Raw genomic sequence first — 23522 nt, 5'->3', positions numbered from 1 at the left:
AGGATATAAGAATGGACTCGCCTTCGGCCCCAGGCCCCCATGATGTACGCTTGCAGATTCGGATTTAAGAGAGATTTGGTGATTAGTAAAAATTCGGACAAGAGGTCATCCCAGTAATTCCCAGGGGGGATTTTAATGTTAACAAGGGGTTAAGACATCAGGGGGTTATTTGGTCATACCAGGAACTTCCCTAGGGGGGGGGGGGTTAAGAGATTTGGTGATTTGTAAAATTCGGACATGAGGTCATCCCAGGAAATTCCCTGGGGGGTTAATGTTACCAGGGGTTAAGACATCAGGGGGTTATCTGTTCATACCAGTACTTCCCTAGGGGGGGGGGGTTAAGAGATTTGGTGATTGGTAAAAATTCGGACATGAGGTCATCCCAGGATATTCCCTGAGGGGGGTTTATCCTAGCTTAAACTTAAACACTTTATTAAATAGCCATTAATAGGATTTACCAGGGGTTAAGACATCAGGGGGTTATTTGGTCATACCAGGAACTTCCCTAGGGGGGGGGATTAAGAGATTTGGTGATTGGTAAAATTCGGACATGAGGTCATCCCAGGAAATTCCCTGGGGGGGGGGGTTTAATGTTACAAGGGGTTAAGACAATCAGGGAGTTTATCTGGTCATACAACGAACTTCCCTAGGGGAGGGGGTTAAGAGATTGGGTGATTAGTAAAATTCGGACATGAGGTCATCCCAGGAAATTCCCTGGGGGGATTAATGTTACCAGGGGTTAAAACATCAGGGGGTTATTTGGTCATACTAGGAACTTCCCAAGGGGGTTATGAGATTTGGTGATTGGTAAAATTCGAATATGAGGTCGTGCCAGGAAATTCCCTGGGGGGGTTTAATGTTACCGGGGTTAATTCAGACATAGGTTTCCAAATTTCATGTATCCGTTTCAAGAATTGTACGGGTCGTAATGCTTCGCTAACGCTCAGCCAATTGATGTGTAGTATATAATATTAATCAATAGATATCATAGAACAGTTAAGTTATGTGTTTGCGAAATTAGAAGACAAGAAGAATTTGATGGTAACTAAAGTCTGAGATTATGTTTGTATATCATAGTTTTAATTTTCTGGATTTACCCAAACTTTTGACTTTGAGAGCGTTTTAAACGGCTTAACCGTTAGAGATACGACAAAATGGTGACTGGACCTTTTCTTGTATAAAATTTAAAATTTGAAGGAGGATTGTGCTGTCGGATTTTATCTACGACCTCTGGTTTAGGCAGTAAAGAGCTTGGGAGAAAAGACTGCACTAGCCAGCTATAGTGAATTAATTAGTGTAAACAAAATTAAAACTAACCGCTGTAGATCTCGCTGTTTCCTAAATCCCATTGAAAATTTGTTTTGAGCTGCGACCAACGGTTCGGCCGCTATCGAGCCTGGAAGTAAATGATTAAGTGAAAATTGCGAAAATTTTACACATAATTGCGTTTTGCGGCCAAACCAATAGAGATAGAGCAAAAATGCACTTGACCTTTCTTGTAGATCACTTCATTCCCGACTAACGATTTTCTCTCAGATCCGAGCTAGCTCTAACGGTTCGCCCGCTATCGGGCTTCAAAGAAAAGCCTGCAAGGGCCAAAAATGGCAACTTTGCGAATTTTTTTGAGGGGTTTAAAAGTAAAAAAATCCGAGTTTCAGACTTTTTCCCCGGAGGTTTGAAGGTAAAAGCTACGTCCGTGCAAAATTTCGTGTTTCCAGCACTTCTAGAAGTGGGTTAGAATTTTCGTATACCCTATCAGTGAGTTACAAATGCGGCTGTATATATAGGAGATAACCAAGCTAGCTAGCACTGAGCTCGAATGATGATAAAAGAATTGTTCTATAAAATAAGATTGATACAGTACCGTATGGTTATAAAAAATAAACAAAATCTGATATATTATATGAATTAAATAAACTGTTTAAAAAAATTAAAAATAACCTTTGCTAACGCTCAGCCAATTCGCGATGTGCTCTATTAGCCACTTATACTAGTCACTGGTTTACGAAGTAATACAAATTCAATCTGGAAACTGTTATTAATTGTACCAATTCTATTCGGAAAAAAATAAAAAACCCCTAAAATTGCCAATTCACAAAAAAGATTTTGCCATTGAGAGCGTATAACAGGCTTACGGAAAGGTATACAACAAAAAAGCTACTTGAACCTTTTTTGTAGATCCTATTAATGGCTATTTAATAAAGTGTTTAAGTTTAAGCTAGGAATAAACGGGTCAACCGATATCGTCTCCAGTAAAAACATTTTCACGTCAAAATTACAAAATATTATCATTTATTGGCCAAACCGATAGAGATAGGGCAAAAAGTCAATGAACCTTTTTTGTAGATCGTCTTATTTTGTATTAAAATCCGCTTTTTAATTTACCCTAACTTTGAATTTTTCTGCTGATATAGAAGCAAGAAACAAAATTCTGAAGTAAAACTAGAAAAAGTGACACATTTAAACGCGTTTTCCGGCCAAACCATTAAGGATAGGGCAAAATGTTTACTGGACCTTTTTTGTAGATCGCGCTGTTTCCTAAATCCCATTGAAAATTTGTTTTGGAGCTGCGACCAACGGTTCGGCCGCTATCGAGCCTGGAAGGTAAATGATTAAGTGAAAATTGCGAAAATTTTAACACATAATTGCGTTTTTGCGGCCAAACCAATAGAGATAGAGCAAAAATGCACTTGACCTTTCTTGTAGATCACTTCATTCCCGACTAACGATTTTCTCTCAGATCCGAGCTAGCTCTAACGGTTCGCCCGCTATCGGGCTTCAAAGAAAAGCCTGCAAGGGCCAAAAATGGCAACTTTGCGAATTTTTTATGAGGGGTTTAAAAGTAAAAAAATCCGGGTTTCAGACTTTTCCCGGAGGTTTGAAGGTAAAAGCTACGTCCGTGCAAAATTTCGTGTTTTCCAGCACTTCTAGAAGTGGGTTAGAATTTCGTATACCCTATCAGTGAGTTACAAATGCGGCTGTATATATAGGAGATAATAGGGGTGCTAACAGGACATGGCTCCCTTAGAAGACACCTCATGAAGGAATGCAGACTCTACGGAGAAGCGGAGAAATCAGCGGAGGATATATGGCTAAACTGTCCTGCCATATCTAAAATTCGGAAAATATTCCAAGGGGCATATCTCCTCAGCCCTAAAGACATCAGAGAACGAGCCCCCAAACCTGATGGGCTTCTGTAAAATTCTCATATTATCAGGATACAATATTATAAGAAAAGGAGGCGCAAAGCTCCTTTTAGGACTACGTGCGTGGACAGTTGTCTCTTTACCTCAGGAAAAAACCAAATTTAGGTCAAATGTTTATGGTACTAAAGCCAGTCAGTTCAAAAAATGTCATGGCATTATCTTTATCATTTACAAAATTGCGGTCCTTAAAAGTTTTGCTTTAATTTTATTTTAAACCAGCAACTTTTTGCAAAAGAATTACAAGAATCGAATTTAACACGAATCAAATGACATAAAAGTTATTGAAATAGAATAATAAATAAATTAGTTATTGCAGATTTGCTAAGACAAGGCACTGTCCATATTGAGGTCCTCAGCTAATAGCCCACGACCTTCAACACGATTGCATTTAAATCGAACAATCATTGATCGTCGAACAAGTTCGATAACGGGTCGTTTTCTTTGATAACTGCAGCTGCTTCAGCCAATTAAGTAACTAAGAAAGAAAGCGTCGTGTTGGAACCACATGATTTCTCGGACAAGAAGATGGTATACATATTTGTATTGTTGGCTATTCACTGACGATTTCTGTATACGTTATGTCTTTTTAAATGCAGACGGACGGGACATTAAGCATTATAGACCATACGATGAAATGTGTTAATCAAAAACTTATATATAAGGAACTATGTATAAGGAAGGTAGGATTATACTAAGATTTCTTGCGCTAGATTTGATGTTTCTACAAAATGGAATTGCAACTACACAACACAATCAGTACTTACTGCGTTACCTTTTATAATATCAAAACAATATATAATTTATTGCTTTCATGGCATATAAATAAATAACATTTTTACAGTAGCATAACTAATTTGAATAATTGTTTTGATTTTATCTCAGTGGTTGTGCACGCTTAGGCTACGCTTTATAAGAAATGTTTTAATAATTGAGGCTATGTTAAACGCATTAATACTGATCGAGCAAGACTGAGGAAACTGGACTGATCTTTCACAACTTTCAATGGCAGCACCTTAAAATGGCGTATGCCATAAAAAGAGGTATCGACTCCGTCAGAACTTTAGGCCCATAACAAAAACCTTACTCTCCTAATATTTTAACGCCCCTAATTATAATTACCTCTTTAATGCAAATATCAATCCTGTTTTTCAATGCTGCTATTGATTACCGAGTAAAAATCTAAAACTGTTCGTACTACATAGTTTAAAATAAATGTGTACACTTTAAAAATCAAAATCTTTAAGCGTGTATATTAATTATTTCCTTAAAGTCCAACAAATTTTATTGCTCTGAAGATTGATAATAAGGACGTACAAGTACTTAATTTTTTACTGATTAGAGTATTTTTATGCTTATCCGGTTGATGTCATGAATACCATCAAATTTCCTGCTTTGTTGGTAGCCAAAATCAAACATATAAAAAAAGCAAAACTTTTCCTTTGATATGTGTCGACTGAAAATATGGTGATTGTCAACACGGAGGCCGATTGTTGTTCGTCAAGATTTGTTCTTGTGTGGAATGGACATTACCTACAGATTTACTTAACACAGCTCTATGAAGGACGTGCGCAGCTAAGTTTAAACCGCATGAGTGTAGTACTGTTGTTAACTTACAAAACATTTAACTGTTGATCAATCTACCCTTTAGTGAACAGAATAATTAGTTCAAACTGTTCTTAAAACTGGACAATTTAGTCTTTATACGTGCTATTATTTATAGGATGATAATAAAAACTTAATTTTAATCATCAAACGTGTACAGTGAAATCAAACTTATTTAGAAAATCTTTCAAAATTAAAAAAATACTCAGCGATAATACTTCTAAGAGGCTTCTGGGATAGAGGTAGAGAAACTAAATTCAATTTCAGGAATAAATGGCAATATTGGTTTTTTGTGCATCTTGCTCAGCAAAATCACCGTTTCTAAGAACTCCACTTTGCTGGAGGTTTACCGGACCGGCCCAGTATGGAGTGGACCGGCCCGATATAGTAATAATATTGAGTTTGCACCAGAGCGATTTCCCTCGGGTGTTTGCTAAACATTTCATATTGCACTATACGAGTGACACATAATGTTTAGCGCGTTCTATCTTAATATTGTGTTCTGATTCAGTTGTTTAACACATTGTGCTTTCAAAATTGTATTGCTCGTTTGCAGTTCCTCAAATAGAGTCTAAAGTTTTCGGTTCGCAGCATTCAAATATTATTAATGTCCGTTATTTTTAAAATTAAAAATATATTCTAATGTTGTTTTGCTCGCTTATTACTGACCTAAAAAAACAAGGTCTTACAGCATTATTTGTTCTATTTTACAATTTGAGCATCTCTTCATTTCATAAAAATTACTTTGTACGTATCTGGAATGCTTCTGAAAATATTACTGACAAGTTACGATTTAATGCGACAATTAATGAACTATCAAGGAAGAAACGCGTTTTATGAAACTCAAGTGTTAAGAATGATTCTGCAGATTAAAACAGTACGAAACAATATTGGGTCTCGTGACCGCAGAAGCTCTTGTAAAGAATGACGACATTCGCGAGGAGATCTGCAACGGAAAATTAAATCAAAAATGTTCTCATTTCCTTCTTGGCATCTGAACAGTCATTAAGATGTTCATGGTGACACATTCTGGGTGTTGTAACAAGGTCGATGTACGTTCGTTCTCTGTTTAAAGGCTTTATCTTAAAGTCTGAAATTATAAATGTTTGATTCCATCAAAATTAATTAATTTTAGTGCTATGAATCCAAATATTTTCATGCGTTATAAGGATTTTGGACTTTAATAATAAGAAAAACGGGTTACTTAGCTGTTGAAGTAGCCCGATATCGAAATTCTAATACTTTGAACTGAAGTGATAAGGTTCCAGAATCTGTTGAGCATCCTTAGTTATCAGACTACAATATCGTGCACAACCATAGCGCTGTAGTTGAAATCAAGATTTTTGTATTGTTAATTTTGTATTGTGACGCGTAACAACAGGCTTCACTGAAGTTCAATGCCAAATTACATGTATATAGGTCATTTCATTATTGACAGGTAAAACGTCAGACAATCAGTCATACGGAAAAGACATTTGTACTTGCCCAAGCAAACAAAAGAGAAGTTGTGTCAGTGTACTGAGTGATACGCTATAATGACGCTCAGCCGAATTTCATGGTTGGACATGCACCATCATGGAACTCATTCTCGTCTATGTAGGAATGCAGTTTCATGCAAAGTTTAAAGTCTACATATGAAACCATTCCTGAGATATCACGCCTCGCCACGCCACATGATTTATTCATATGTTTTATCAAATTTGACTTCATATCAATGTTTACGTATAAAGGACTACAAACGTCACTATACATTTAAATGTTGTGTGTGTTGGTTTAATTAGACTGGGATAGTATTAAAATGTCACATGTTAAAATCTCTTATGAGTACTGTATACAGATTTTGTTTACGAATGCATTTATTCTGATGTGTTCTCGTTGCCTTGTGAAGATCCATAAGACCAGTGTAAAAATATTTGCTAACTCCAATTGAGTGATACGTGCCATAGTCAAAATCAGTGTTCTTCATGTAGAAATGTAGCTTCGTGCACAGTTTCAAGTCAATAGGTCGGTTCGTCTTCGAGATATCGGCGGACAGACATACATATATACAGACAGAAAGAAATTTTTAGTAAGATCTTCGCTGACGCTCAGACAATCGTGATTAAAAAACTGTGTTTAATTATAGTTTCAAGGAAAGATCGTCATACTTATTTTTCTTACACTCCATTTTACTGTTCTCTTTCTGAAACAGCATGGCTTCTAAGGGCATTGTGTACCAGAGGACTGTCTCACACTGGTGTTAGAACACCCACTTGGGAATATATTTCTTGTCAATTAATATCCTTTTTTTCGGATATTAACTACTAGAGCAGCCTGCACCAAAGTAATATGTATGATGGTGGCTGTTGTGCTTCAATCCTCCCTTTACACCACGCGCCAACCACTGTTGCCAATTTTACGTGTATGAACATTTTCAGATTTAACTCAACATCTGTTATAATAAAGAAAGGCCATTATATTTTACCACAGGCACATTTGCGTACGTTTGAATTCTTTAATCTGTTTTACAGATACCTGTGAATCAAAGAAACAGTAGTGACCATGTCGTCATAGCGGGAACAGCTGGTGGTCAGTGGCGATATGGCAACGCCGAGTGAAATGCCATCGGACTATTTTAGTGCGGCCTGCTCTAATCAGAGTAGATGCTTGTTTCCCAAAAGCGTGTTAACTACAGAACAAATGTGCCCGCTTCGCGGTACCAACATTCTAGCGGTCGGTCTCGGCCCCTCAAAACGTATATAAACATAACTTGAGGCTTGCGGTGCTTAAGGTTTTTTCTTGCGTGGATATTATACTCTGGCTCCTTTTACTTACTTACAAATTGATTGTCATTCACGAAGATATAATTTCGATTTGATACCACACACTAGCATGTTGTAAATATTTCATTCTTCGACATATTGGGCATCGGCCTTTTGGCTAAGATCAAAGTGTAAAGTGTAGTGTAGTATTTTAACTTTTCGAGCTGTTTGAGCTGCACGTTTCCTAATTAGTTACGTTAATACGCATACACATGTAATAGTGTGAATTTTAAAATGAAAGTTTTCAAAGGTATTCTTATCTTATAAGTTCAATTCTCATTTTGGTTTTTTTAACTCAGAGACGGTATTAAAATATTACATTAATTAATAACGTTTTGTAGACTTTATAAATTTTTATGAAATGCGACACACCAACAAATACGTTTACCAAATTTGTGCAGTTCCGTTTTTTAATCGGTATAATAGCAGTTTAAACGTTTTCACATACTTTTCTTGTAGGAAATGTGGAACATTTTGGCCAATATCCAATATTATTTTTATTCAAGTCCTTATGAGCACTTCAAACTGAACTAATGTACACAATTTCAAGTTTAAAATGTCAGAAATAAATACTCAGTCTTTATATTAGTCAGCCAGGGAAAATGCTTTTTAAAAGTAGATACATTAAGTAAGACGTTTATCGCCATTCCCTACCTTCCTCCAATCTATGAAACAAAAATTTGACATTTTTTACCTCCCCTCAGCGAAAACGTTAATGAATGGGAAGCACCTGGTTTCGCGTAAATGACAGCGGGTCTGGCAAATATAATCCTCTCGACGTGAAGCCGACCCTCAATGGAAGTAACAACCTGAGGAAGGCAAGGCCCGGGATGTGATCAATGAAGAGGTGGTTCCGGCCCAGTCGCCCCGTGACCATTCAGCGCTCGCAGGTCCATTATAGCTTGAAATGATGCATTACCGGGTGAATGGTGAATGAATGGGATAGGACTCTTTATCGCCTGCGGGAACCGCGGCCTAGCCCGTCCGGCCCGGACACCACTACACCTGAGTCCGTACTATTCAACAGTTAATCAGAAACACGGTTGCTAATATTTGACTAGTCTACAGCCAGATAGTTGCTATTATTTGATTTCGTCCCTTTTTCTTGAGGCTACGTGTATAATTTATTCTAAAAAACATCGTGTTTTATTTTTTCTCTGTAAAAATTTTATTTGAGAATACAATGTGTTCTACATTTATAAATGTACCCTACACCATAAAAAATGGTTAAAGTGAAAATTGAAACGGGAAGTCCCTCTTAACCTTAAGAAAGAGATATTGTACAGAAAACAATATTACACTGTGTGTCCTATTTCGCTTCTTTCGCTCTTGTCATACATTTGTTGTAAACATCAAGGCACTTTAATATAAAATGTGTTAGTTACAGACAGTGATCATCATCAGTATTCAGTTATAGACAGTGGATATCAGCATTCAGTCTGCTAGTCTATATGAACCTAGTGGACCAAGGTCGAGGTTCATGTTCCAATGGTTCTAAAGTGATAGTCTAAAAATACTGGAAAAATACATTTCTTTTCAATAAAAAAAAAACATTTCTTTTCAATAATAAAAAACATTTCTTTTCAATAAAAAAAAAAAAAGAGACATGGTTGATTGTTCACAACCAGTATTATTTTCATACATGACTTATGTAAATGAGTTTTAAATTTAACAAAGTACAAATTGAGTGTTCTACAGGCTAAATCTGACTATGTACACCTATTTTGTTAAACCAGTCAATGAAAAGCTATTACAAAACCACTCTTCAAGTATTTTTAACATTAGTAACATTGTAACAAAGATTACATAAAGACTTTAAAAAAGGGAATTCACTGTAAAAAGTCAAAACAATAGAAGAATGTAAATATATATATATATCAGGGTGATTCATGAAGTTCTCCCCCTACTTCTAACAGCACATTGTACTAGTAAAAATAATGAAAAAATGTTATATAAACATAGGTCCGAAAACACTGTCGTTAGCGAGTTACAGCTAGCGAAAGATTTCGCCTGAATTCCTGGGTAAAGAGTAAAATAAAGTCATACTGAACTTTTGGAAAGGTTAATTAAGTAAGAAATATCGTGGATTCTTATGTATTTTTACCTGATAAAGCTAATAAAATAGGTTTCAGAACTGTACCTGTAGTAGTTTTTGAGGGATTCAGGGTTAAATGCAAAAAATTGGGGCACAAAACAATGTTTTTTTAAGTTTGATGTAAAATAACTTTGTTAAATTGGTAATAAATACATAAAATCAACAGACATTAATTGTAGAGAATTTAATTCTGAGAAAATTGATATAATCAAAGTCTAAAATAAAACAGAAATAAGTACCAAAAAATCGATTTTATTCAGTATAATACATTACTAGTTTTAAGCAAAATTAATCAGGTTGGGCCAACCGTACGCACCTTTTTAATAATAGATGTTCGAAAATGAGGCCATCATTATCAATACATTTTGCAGCACGTTTGTGTATTGCTTTTGTTGCGTTTCTTAATTTTTCAGGACTTCCCTGTAATCTGCACAGCCGAATCCATAATACGGGCAATTAATTCATCACGAGAATTCACTTTTGTCTTGTATACAATGTCTTTCATCCATCCCCAGATGCAATAATCCAATGGAGATAGATCTGGTGATCTTGGTGGCCAAGGGTGAGGCCCTCCACGACCAATCCAGTGTCCAGGAAATTGATGATTTAAGTAAGCAGAAACGGCACGTGAAAAGTGGTGAGGTGCTCCGTCATGCTGGAAGTACAAATTTTGTCTGAGATGTAAAGGAACATTCTCTAACTCTTCGGCAACTCTTCTTGGAAGGAAATGCAAATAGAACTCAGCATTTAGGCGTCCAGGTAATATGAAAGGTCCAATCAGCCGATTATGCAAAAGGCCACACCAGACATTTGACGCTAAATCGGTGTTGAAAGTTCTGTCCACTACCTCATGTGGATTTTCTTCTGCCCATGAGTGTTCATTGTGCAAGTTATTGACACCATCCCGAGTGAATTGTGCCTCATCCGTAAAACAAAATATGCTTGTAGAGTTGATTATTAATATTCAAAAAGTTGCAAAACTCCAAGCGAAGCGGACCATCCCCTAGCTGTAGATGTTGAACCTTTTGTTTATGAAACAGATAAAATTTGTTTCGATTAAGTGACCTCCACACCGGTGACGTGCGAAACTCCTATCCGCCTAGAAATACGTCGTGTACTTACACCTGGACTGCGATGAACAGCATTAATAACAATATCATCATCAAGTTGGACAGCTCGTTCATAATTGGTTCTAGTACTTGGTAGTGATCCTGTTTCCCGAAGAGTACGAAAAGTTTTCCTGAAATTGTTTTGGTATCTGGAATCCTCCTATTAGGGTAACGTATTTCATATTCTTCTACAGCAGCTCTAGCATTACCATTACAGTAACCCAAAATAAAAACCATATCAGCGTATTCCTCTGATGTAAATAAGTAAGGCATTTTTTCGCTGAATAAACAATCGAATTATAACTCACAGAAAAATTGCATTTAATAACACGATTCACAGAACCCGATCTCCTGCTGTAGCTTGCAAAACACCACTAATACACAGTTCTAACGTAACAGTACAGAATACCATTGTTGATCAGCTGTTATTCGTGCGTTACCAACTTAGAAATTAATAAAACAAAAAACTGCATTTCAATGATTAGTAAACAATAATGGGAAAATGTTTGCTTCATTTATTTTCGAACATTTGATGTAAATTTTATTTAAAAAAAAATACAACGTAATAAAACATGATATTTTTATTTACAAACAAATTTATTTAACAATCTTGTTTTTCTCAATTTGTCTCATCATTAAGGAACAAACATTTTGTTTTTGTTTTATTTTAACTAAATACCGTACGGTATTTCTTTACAGCAAGTAATGTATTATACTGAATAAAATCGATTTTTTTGGTACTTATTTCTGTTTTATTTTTAGACTTTGATTATATCAATTTTCTCAGAATTAAAATTCTCTACAATTAATGTCTGTTGATTTTATGTATTTATTACCAATTTAACAAAGTTATTTTTACATCAAACTTAAAAAAACATTGTTTTGTGCCCCAATTTTTGCATTTAACCCTGAATCCCTCAAAAACTACTACAGGTACAGTTCTGAAACCTATTTTATTTAGCTTTATCAGGTAAAAATACATAAGAATCCACGATATTTCTTACTTAATTAACCTTTCCAAAAGTTCAGTATGACTTTATTTTACTCTTTACCCAGGAATTCAGGTGAAATCTTTCGCTAGCTGTAACTCGCTAACGAAGCGTTTTTGGACCTATGTTTATATAACATTTTTTCATTATTTTTACTAGTACAATGTGCTGTAGAAGTGGGGGGAGAACTTCATGAATCACCCTGTATATATATGTACATTAAGGTTTATATTGATGACCTTAAATTGTCTTGTAGGTCCTGGTCTTATAACAAAACCAGTTTTAACTGCAAAGAACTATGATAAAAAGCATGGCATCATTTTGCACTAGTGATTTCTTATCGTAGGATGTGTTATCATTTGACATGGTTTTGGCTGCACCCACTTTTCATGATAACACATTTTTGCTTGTGGTAAAATAAATAAGCAAATAAAAAACCACCCAACAAATTATAAACTCTAAAGGAAGCATATCACTATTTTAGATTTGTTATAAAAGAATGTGCATTTTGTAAATAAATGTAACTAAAAATAACATTCACTTTTTTAAAAAATAATAAGAGCCAATCCAATAAAAAAGTCAAAACAATCATAAACTTACAACAGGTTTAGTTGCTACTGAGTTTTAATAAATAGACATGAATTAAAAATTGATATTGTGTTGGTTTATTGCATTTGTTACTCTTGTAAAACATTCATAAAAACCCACTATCCAATTGTAAGAAAAATCAAATTATTTTATTAGTTATGTCCTGGTAGGAACCTTTCTAATCTACCTTAGTTGTAATGTGTAAATGAAAACAATGATCTATCTATGTGTATATATATATATATATATATATATATATATATATATATATATATATATATGTATCATCGCAATTGACCACTGTATTTAACGCATCTCTCAAGGGTCAAAACCTTTTTGACTACTACTATAGACACCTTTTGAATAGATTTTAATAAAAACTGGAATGGACATACCGGCCTTTGAGTTTTGAGTCTTGAGTCGAGGGTTTTATAAACAATATTAGGCTAGGTGCCTTGTAGTTGGATTGATTTTACCCTATTTCAAGAATATACAATGGGTAATTCTGTGGATCACCCAAAATCAAAATGTTCATTCAAGATGGTTTGTTTAAAATATCAATCTAAATCTATGTACTGTATTTTAAATATTAACAGTCTGTATCATTACTTCTTTTGCCACTTTAATTATTTATGTTCTGAATTTGGTAAATGAGTGTGATCAGTGACAAGAACAATAACCTAACATTAACTATATACAGTCTGGGTACAACCTGACAATTTTTAACTACCCAATTTGTTAAAAACTACATTTGCTGGTTTTGAATCTGCGTTTTTGGTAAAAACACTAAGTCTCAAAATTTTAGAAATGACTTTTGGTTACAGAAAGAATTTATGAGTATGTACATCAACTGTCAAAACCTCGTTATAATGTTCCTTCATTTCAAATTTAATATTGTAAATGTACGAGTACAATTACCCCATTACAATAATTATGATTTTGTCAGTTACAAGTTTTAAAATGGCTAGGAGGTATTTTAGGCATTTGATGTCTGATAGAAATGCAAAATTATCCTCAAGCAATTAGGATACAAATAAATTTTAACAATAAAATATTAAAACAGTACTGTATTTTAAATTGAATATCGTAGTAGCTACTTGTATAACAATTTTGTGCTGTATAATGGATTAGTAATTGTGTAAATCTATGTATGTTATACTCCTATAATGTAAAATCAATTAGGTAATTGTTTGACTTTTGAATAAAATTTCCATCCTTTCTGGTGTCCATGTTTTAGAAGCATGCCTTAGTAAAGTATTTACATTCACTACAGAATCAATTTATTTTATAAGATTTTGTGTGTGCTGCTTTTCAATGATTGGATGGATTATGTGAAGCCTACATAGTTACTACATACAATACCTTTCTAGCTGTAATGTACTGTAACACATGCGTTTGACAGTAACTACTCCACACAAGTAATAAATAAATGATACTTATCCTATTATTTGTGAAATAAAAAAAAAAAAAAACAGATAGAGGAAGACATTGATGAACAAATAGGAATAGAAATGGTAGGTGTTTATGTTACTGACTGACCGTTAGTAAAGCCTATCTCTCAAGGAGGTGGATAATTTTCATTTCTGTCTTTTCTGCACAATATGTCAAGAACAAACTGACGTATAAACTTGAAATTTTTCAAAAAGTTTCATTTTTCTAAGCAACATTAGGTTGTATGATGGTGCCTGTCCCTCCGTTGGCGATAATTTTTCCGTTGGTCTTATGGTCTTAGTGAGATGAAACCGTTTCATTTACATAAAAACTTTCATAAATTGTTATATTTTAATAAATATTTTCATATTAATTAGAATTATACTACTACAACAATTAAGATTTTTCCAATACCTACCACTGCCCAGTGGTCTTTGGAGGTTTCAGCAGCTAGCTAGGGAGCTCTACGATAACACTGTTATAGCCATAAATAGCTACTTTCCCAATATATTGGCTCTAAAATAAAAGGCTTGCAGCATCTCAAATGACATTTAACAATTTCATATTAAACGCTTTCATAAGATTTTATTTAATTCCATTTTAGCATTATAAATATTTCACAAAATGATTTACTGGCTTTGAAGATATTCGGCTATTAAAAAAACACATATTATGTAGAAAAAGCTTCCAAAATAGAAAAGCATTCTTACTTACCAACAATGGCAGTGTTCGTAATGTATCCTGTTCAGCCACAAACATACTGCTGTAGTAGATGTCCCTTCCCTGCTGTTTAAACAAGTGCTACCCTACTATCAGAACATTTTATGGCTCTCATGGAACTTACATTATTTGTACTATGATAAAGAACTCGGCCACGAGGTGTGCAGTTCTGGTGCGAACATGGCCGAGTGAACTCCACCCCCGACTTCTCAAGATTTCTTACCTTAGAAGTTGAGGTGGACTGGTGTGTAGTTTAAGATCAAGATGAGGACGTTTTACATGTTGTTCTCGCAGATAGTACACTCTCTGAGTCAGTTCAGTGTTCCTTGTTGTACAGTTCGATTCCAGTACGTTAGCACTAATGATATTTGGGCCTCATTGTCCGTGTTCGGAACCCTTTACAGATACTTAATACATTTGCCGATATGCTGCATGCGGAGGAGATGTAGAAGTATGAAACCATCTGTCTAATGTATTATTTAACCATGTTTTTGGATAATTGATAAGAACTTACATCTATAAAATCTGAAGAAGTATGAAATTAAAATTGAATTATCAGTGGTTTGTACTGTACATACTTGATATGTCCCTGACCATGTAAATATATGAAAGGCTTCATTATGAAACCAATTTTAATATCATTTTTGAAAGATTTAAAACAGTGATTGCATTACTACATTTTTTTAAAGACGGAGTCGTTGACTTATAATCTTTATAATCATGCAAACCTCATAATCTAGTAACATTAAAAATCTTTATAGGTTCTATGATATTTTTTGATCCAACCTGTGTTTTTTTTTAAGTACTTTTTTAGTAAATATACAAGGTTTCTCTTTTATTAACGTAAATGATATATCTGAGGTTAAAAAAGCCTATAAAAGTACCTGAAGGAGGTAATGGGTGGTGCTGCAGTCCACACAGCTAAGATCATACAACTTAGTCAAACTAAGTCGAGGCTACTAATTTCAACCACTTGAAAGTAATGTTTAAAATTCTATTTAATACAAATTCTCTTTTTCTTCTGGAGTAGGCGTCACATATTTATTTATTTTGTAAAGAGAGAAATATAAAAAACACTTAAAAATATTTTAAATTTATTTTAATAAATTGGCAAATAAATCACTGTATACGTAGTACAATGTTATGAAATAATGTTTGTTTACCCTGTACAACTACAATTTATGGTCAAGATTAACGTGTAAAGTTATAAAAATAAGAAAAACTAAATGTACCAGAGAGCTAAAGGTCCACTGAAGATGAATTTTGAATCGTTGTACTGCCCTTTTTCAATTATACTTTTTTAAATCTCTAAATATCCACTGAAAACACAAATATTAAAGTATCATTTTTTCTCAGAGGTGCATCATATAAAATTAAAACAAAACTTATAACTGCAATTATACCAAACATAACTAGTGTCACAACCAATAATTCTAAAGGATATTACAAACAATCAAACCTTTCTTTTCACTTCTTAACATCCGTCTAGGTAAGTGAGAAATTGTATGACACTGATAATCTTATATGCTTTACGATAACAAAGTAAGCTTAGTTTTAACTTTAGTTTTTGATGATTTTTTCTTCCCAATATATGGCTTATGTTCTTGGATGATAGTTTAAAGTTTAGTTAAATTGTTTTAATGAAAACTTTCAGTCATTATCTTTTTAGAGAACGGCGAGAAAACTGTTTTCCATCAGTGGTTAAGAATAGAATGTTTTGAATCATTAATGTTAAGAATTTATAACTAAAATCGGTAAACATTTTTCTAAACCTTATTTTGTATTAATAATTTTGTTGAATATATTGTCCAGCAAATACAAGAAACTTGCTATCTACTGATTTCAAAAGTTTGCTAATAGTGCTAGGTTCAAAAGTCAAGTTTTTAGTAATAATTAGATTAAAGCTTTGAATACGCAGAAGGTCATTGTGTGATAAGTTTACCTAAAATGTATTAATTGAAAGGAATCCTAGAGATTACTATTAATATTAGTATTTTATTAATTTTGCTGTGACAAGTTGCCCATCAAGACAAGACAGGATACCACATTTCTCACCCCTTTTATAAATTTTATATACTTTCATTCTTAAAGTGTAAAGTAATTTTCTTTCATTAAATAAATTTAAACCATCAATGACTCAATAACCATTTATAACCATACAAATTATTAAAACATGTATCATTCAAAACTCAGATTTCTCTTCCTTCAGATCTTTATACTCGTATTTCTTACTTTAATCTACTTCAAAGAGAAATTTGAATTAGATTAGAGATAGAAAGACAGCATTCCATAAGGAGGATGCAACAGGAGGTGGTGGTGGTGAGCAGTTGAGATCCTTAGTTCCCAATATCCACAGGTGTGTTCAAGCACGTGATGGCTCTCCGGTTCGGCTCAGTGTTAGTGTTACTAGTACTGTTACTGCTGGTAATGGTAAATTCATATCGACTGCCGGACCTAGGACAGCCTCTGGAGTACATCTCTTCTGAGAATGTGTTATCACTGCCAAGATCACTGGTACGACGACTATCAGCATCAACATCGACCCGTTCACCAGACCTGATGGTAAAGCTACCAATAGTAAATCCAGTACCAGATCCACTGACACAAAGACCAGTACTAACTCCGGTACTAGATCCACTGACACAAAAACCAATACTGACTCCGGTACCAGATTTGCTAACACAACCACCAGCATTAACTTCGGTACCAAGTCTGGCGACACATCTACCAACCCTAACTCCAATACTAGATCCGCTGTCACAGCCACCGCCACTAACACTAGTACCAGATGCACTGACAAGACCAGCGAGAACAGTGGCAACCACGAGATTCACAACCAGTGCCAACCGCCTCCCCGCCCAGTGGTACCAGATCAATGACACCACTGTCGGCCTGGATGAACAGACTATTTCCCGCAGAAACGTTGTCAAACAGGTAACTAATTGTCTGTAGTAACATCAGTAATGATGTTAAACAACCAAGTCTCTGGCATATGTAACTAGTGTTTATTAAAACTATAATTCAAAGCGTCAGATAAATGGTTGTTTTAAAAAAGTCCTACTTTTAAATAACTGGTATAACGAAGGGCAAAACCTGGCTGTGACCTTGCACAGCCATGAAATTCTCCTATGAATTTAGTAATATGACAATAATGTTCCCAAACATTTCTATTAAAGTCGTCATCACCATATTGTTATGTTAATTGTTATGAAAAACACCAATGAAACATATTTTAGCACTTTTTATTAATGTTTCTTGTTACAATTTGAAATATCATAATTTTTCCTTTGTCATCAAATTAAACTAAGGACTCCAGACCTAACATGGGATTTTTTTCCATACATGACAACTGTTTTTAGCAATTTGCTTACTACAGATCTGTTTTGTCTTTATATTGTCCACCTCATTTTTAAAAATGTCTTCAACAAATATGTTAAAACTTTTTATGAATTCTGAATGTACCGACACAGTTGAATGGTTTTGATTTTGTGCATGCTTTATCGCACTCAGTCTCTAGCCCATTTCAATGGTATCAGTGACATTTTCAGAAAATATTATATCAGTAACATTTTCAGAAAATATTATATCAGTAACATTTTCAGAAAATATTATATCAGTAACATTTTCAGAAAATATTATATCAGTAACATTAAAAAAATTATATCAATAACATTTCAAAAATATTATATCAATAAAATTTTGATGAATATTATATCAATAACATGCATGTTTTACACACAGAAACCAGCAAGAGGTGGGAATTTTTACATCAAAGATTAAGTTGAGTTGTTGGTTCAAGAAAAGCAAATGTGTAAAGAAATTTTTGTCACCAAATTTAACATCTATTTAAAATAAACAAACACCTATAAGTAATAATCTGTGAACCTGAGTTTTGCACTTATGTTCCCAAAAAAGAAAAAAGAAGCAGTGGTAAAGAAATAACATTTTAATAAAAATGCTATTGTTTTCAAATATTAGGTAATTATAAGGAATGTCCATCTATCAGGAGTATGTGTAGTGTTGCTGGTGATAGGAAGTGTTTGCCGTACACATTAATCTATAGTATTTTCCTAATTAAAAAAGATATTCTACATGCCACATCCTCCTAATTTATTCTGTGTGAGATTCTCTTTATTTAATACTGTATGAGAAATGCATATTCCAGAACTTTACAGTTTTTAAATTATGAAAACAAATATGTGTAACATAAATTCATTACATAAGATGTACAACAAAATTTAAAAGTTCATTTGCCTCATACATTATGTTATACTATATTACACTTCCAAATATTTGGGAACATGATTCGTATTGATTACTGATAAAAACTTCTATAAAGCATTCAAAATTGGTCATCCGAAATAAATCTGTGGTATTTTAATGGCTAAGAAATTTATCCCAAGATTCTCTACTTGAATATGGTGGTTTTCATACACAAAATAAATATTGATAAATAATTACAATATTACACTTGCACATTCTCTAGCGCAAGCACTTAATAAATAAATCTAAATATTATAAATAAAAATGATATAATACATTTAGGATACAAAAATATCAAATTTGTTTTAATTTTATATACAACTAAATCCGTATGTGCAGTATATTTTCTGGTATGTACTAACTATTTTCTGACAATTTCTCTTTAAAAACTTAGAAACAAAAAATTTTACCAAGTAATTTGACAGTACTCATAAGTTTTTATAAATGAATACAATCATTATCTTTAATATTTAAAAATTTTACAAAGATTCATCGGGTCATTTTTGTTTAAGAGTGTTTGTATATTAAATAACACATTTCCAGGTGTACACTTTAGGAACGTTTTGGATTTTTGATGAATATCTCCTTACATTACTTTCATTTGAATGGAATCACAAGTCCAACATATTTTTGTAGTTTGCTCATGATAGGTGTTGGTAGCTTTTGGAAGCACACAGTTTGAAGTCGTCCCTGAGGGGAATATTCATGATTGTAGGGAGGGGGGTGGTAAAAGCGTAGAAGGAGACATAGGGGAGGCAGGGTATCTGCATGTTTATGTATTAGTCAAGTCTTGCATGAGAACGAGAAGTGGTACCTCGGTACCGTTGACGATCACAGTTAAATTGCTGTACATAAACTGCTTTAAATCTCTTCATGAAGTGTTTTTAACGCATTCATTTTATCAATTCTTCAAAGAAGAAAAAACATAACCTATTTTAGTGTTAAACAATATCATACACCACTGAATAGCAACAACAGCAGTATACACACAGTTTATTCATATGTAATGTTTTATGTTATTAATAAAGAACATAAAACATTTGTGTTTTATGTTATCATAAAGCTATTTCAGTATAACACAATGTCACATACCACTGACTAGCAACAACACCAGTTACATACACACAGTTTATACATATGTAATGTTTTATGTTATTAATAAAGAACATAAAACATTTGTGTTTTATGTTATCATAAAGCTATTTCAGTATAACACAATGTCACTTACCACTGACTAGCAACAACACCAGTTACATACACACAGTTTATACATATGTAATGTTTTATTTTATTAATAAATAAACATCATGAAGCTACTAAAATATTATTGTAATTAAAGACAGATGGCAATTTAAAGAATAACTTACCTTGTTTTTCATAAATATCTTCTTAACAGGAATGCAAAATAAAATCTAGTTACAGTTTATAAGGTTATTTAACGGTAATTATGCAAGTGGTAAATGGATGTTGAAGTGGCTTGGAAGCTTCCTTTCCATTACTGTTACAGGATATTGTGGGACTTGGCAATCTAAGCTTGCTCCTGAGGGAAAACTTGATTTAGTTGAGTCTGTCATAATTATGGGAAATTACATTCATAGTAAATGTATCGTAAAAGTAATTAACAACCCATGTTGGACAACTTTAATGTTCTATGTTTGCAGTTTTTATATTATTCAGTTACAGAATCAAATTAAAGTAACTAGTACTGTATCTAAGAAGTGTGCTACAAACAAAATTCTTCTTTTTCATGCTTTTTCAAGTACGCTATGGGAGTATTGTGTTTGCAGATTTAGGGTCTTATAAAATTTTAAAAATTGTCACTATAACATTCCAGAACTTTCTCGTTCCATCGAAAAAAATGTTAAAGTTTATAACATTGTCTCCGAAAACTTTTTCATTTTTAATAGATTTCGAAAGTTTGGAAATGTGTAGTAGGCCTACACTTTAAGCTAATTGGCAAGTTCTTTAGTATTTTTTTAAAAATGATTTACTATTATACATTGCTTCCAGTACAAATAAATAATATCTTGTATACTCATTTTGGAAGTGCATCTGTTTTAATCTTAATTTAACTAACATTTTATGAACATATTGGTTTCGTACCATTCTAATATAAAACCTGTGAAAAATTGAATTGTTTGTTATGTATTAATGAGGAAGGGATCTTTTGTTGTGGCCGCATAAACTGGATGGGTTAACAGTTTTGAAACTTGTTTTCAATTTTTATCTCATTTAGTGTGTTGTATGCATTGTGGTATATAATTCAAACATTTTATAATGGTAATATGTACAATGTAAGCCTAAATTTTGATTTTTTTCAGCACACAAAGGTTGGTAGATTTTCAGGGACATTTGCATTGCTTGTATTTATTATGTACAAGCTCAGCCAAACAAAAATCTAGTTTTAAATTTTTTGTCCTCCAAGGAAGGGTAGCACTTTTAAATAATATTAAAGAGTATGTACCTTCCCTTTCTTTCAAGGTGCAATTTTTAATTATTATCCTACATAGGGTTTTAGTGATTTTAAAAGACATAATCTGATTGGAGTGTTTCAAATCCTTATATTTAGGTTTTGCTTAGTTTATATAAATCTGAATTAATAAAAATTGTTTGCTACTTCGTCCTATCTGATTAAGCTATTTATAATATCAACATAAATATAAAGATTTATAACTGTTGGAGCAAGCGTGGCTATAATTCTTGTTCTGTAAATCTTTATCTGACAATGTCCTTATAATGCTGCATGTAACGTATACTTCACAGGGTTGTTGAATTGTTTAAATGTTTGACAGGAATTGTTTAGTTTAAGTGCACGATGTTCTGTATTTGATGTGTAATTCATGAGGTTTGTGTGGTGTAAAAACTTGTAATCATCTCTAATGATGTTGTCAGCATGATTCAAAATGTTGCTCTTGTAATGACAATGGGCATTATGTTGTAGATGATGAAACACTCGTGGGACAACTATGTGCGCTATGCTTGGGGCAAGAACGAGCTGCGTCCGGTGAGCAAGCGAGGACACTCCGGCAGCATCTTCGGCTCTGCATCACTAGGAGCCACCATCATGGACGGGTTGGACACCCTGTACATCATGGGACTTATGGACGAGTTCAAGCAGGGCCGAGACTGGATCGCCGACAACTACAGCCTAGACCAGCTGGTACGTTAGGAATTTACAGCATTTTCAAGTCCTAGTGCAATAAGAAATCTTCATGAAACCTTTTCTTAGTCTAAACGACAATAGCTATCAGTACTATTGTAAGCTCTTCTTTAGCTACGTACATGGTTGCATTATAAAAAGTAACAGTCCAAAAAATATAATCTTGCAGTCTTTAAGAATAAGGATGGAGTTTATTGTAAAACATTTATTATAAGAAAATGTTTACTGAAAGAATGATTGTGTAAAATATCTCTGATTTTTAGAGTTGTCCACAACTACTAAAGTTTCTGAACACATTGAAATAGTATAAATTTGTCCAATAAACTAAATTTAAAATGTTCTGTTTTATTTTATAATGTTACTTTTGTCAGCTATCAGATGTGAAAAAACAAATCATTTTACAGAGGTACAACATCCATATTTATATAATTATGTGATTTAATTGCTTATCTTGACTTTCCATTATTACTGAAACAGTTTTAAGTGTACATCTTAGCCAAATCAAGGGTTAATATTTTTAGTACTTCATACCTAATTTTTTTTTTTACTGAGTTTTCTTTAAAGATAACCGAAATAATAAGTATATTAGTTTAATCCACAGAGGATCTTACTGTTAATTATTATACTGTAGTTATTTATTACCATGTAAAGGCATTCTACAACACTGAACATTCATGTATTTAAATTCTTTGCTAGTCTAATTTTCCTCCATGATTGTTTCAAAATGTTAAAGTTTATTTGATTTGGTTTATTAGAGGCACATGTTTATTCAGCGGCAATAAATTTTCTAAAATTCATTGCTGGCACGCCTCACAGAAACTAAGTTTCTTGTTTTAATCTTTCATGTGTAAAATCTTTTATGCTTCTAAAGCAGGTTTAAATAGTGCTTCACATATTTCATAGCTAAATATTAATATTGAGAACCACCTACTCAACTCATAATCTACTACATTACTTTAGTTTAAATATTCAAATTATATATAGTTAAATAAAAACTTAGTTCATTTTATAAGCTTGGGTGTGAACTAATGTAAACTAATCTAATGAATGAAAAAGAAGAACGTAAGGCAAAATGATTAAACATTATAAGTAATTATTCGTTGATTATTGTCAATATATGCTCTTTGATCAGAAAATCTTAGATTTTTGCGCTTTAATCAATGTAACTCATACGTACAGGATTATACAAACTAACAACGATACACTACTTCAATTTGTATCACTTTATGTTAGTGTTCTTATTGATGAACAGACTCATATTAACAAGTTTACTCTCTAATTTTGCTTCAATAATTTTTAATTTAACCGAACATGAACTATCTAAGATTATTTTGTTACTGATCGATTTCCTTTAGGTATAATTAATTTAATGTGTATTAAAGTTTTCATATGTTTTACTCGATTTAAATTTTAAAATGCCATACTATATTACAGAGTGTGGATTTGTCAGTTTTGAAGACTAAATATCGGATTTGTGGGGTGGATGCTGACGTGCTTTGCTCTGAAGGGAGATGCCATGTACCAGCACAAAGCAGAGCACATGGCCCCCAAACTGCGG

At 33.3% G+C, this 23522-nt stretch overlaps 1 protein-coding gene across 3 annotated transcripts in view; it reads left to right on the top strand.

Moving 5' to 3' along the window:
• Window positions 1–23522, top strand: part of LOC124359811 (mannosyl-oligosaccharide 1,2-alpha-mannosidase IA) — a 235170-nt gene that overhangs the window by 184819 nt on the left and 26829 nt on the right. Inside the window, exons 1-3 of one of the 3 annotated variants that reach the window (XM_046812857.1) lie at window positions 14705–14992; window positions 16898–17475; window positions 21746–21964. In XM_046812857.1, coding sequence (XP_046668813.1) covers window positions 14806–14992; window positions 16898–17475; window positions 21746–21964 — 984 coding nt within the window. In that variant the 5' untranslated portion in view covers window positions 14705–14805. Of the gene's footprint in view, window positions 1–14704; window positions 14993–16897; window positions 17476–21745; window positions 21965–23522 lie in introns of those variants that run through there. The other 2 variants (XM_046812859.1, XM_046812858.1) reach the window with 2 other exon arrangements.

This window comes from Homalodisca vitripennis, chromosome 4 (assembly GCF_021130785.1).
Source record: "Homalodisca vitripennis isolate AUS2020 chromosome 4, UT_GWSS_2.1, whole genome shotgun sequence".
Classification (NCBI taxonomy): Eukaryota; Metazoa; Arthropoda; class Insecta; order Hemiptera; family Cicadellidae; genus Homalodisca; species Homalodisca vitripennis.
Note: the sequence above shows the minus strand (reverse complement) of the source record. Positions and strands in the feature narration are given on the sequence as shown.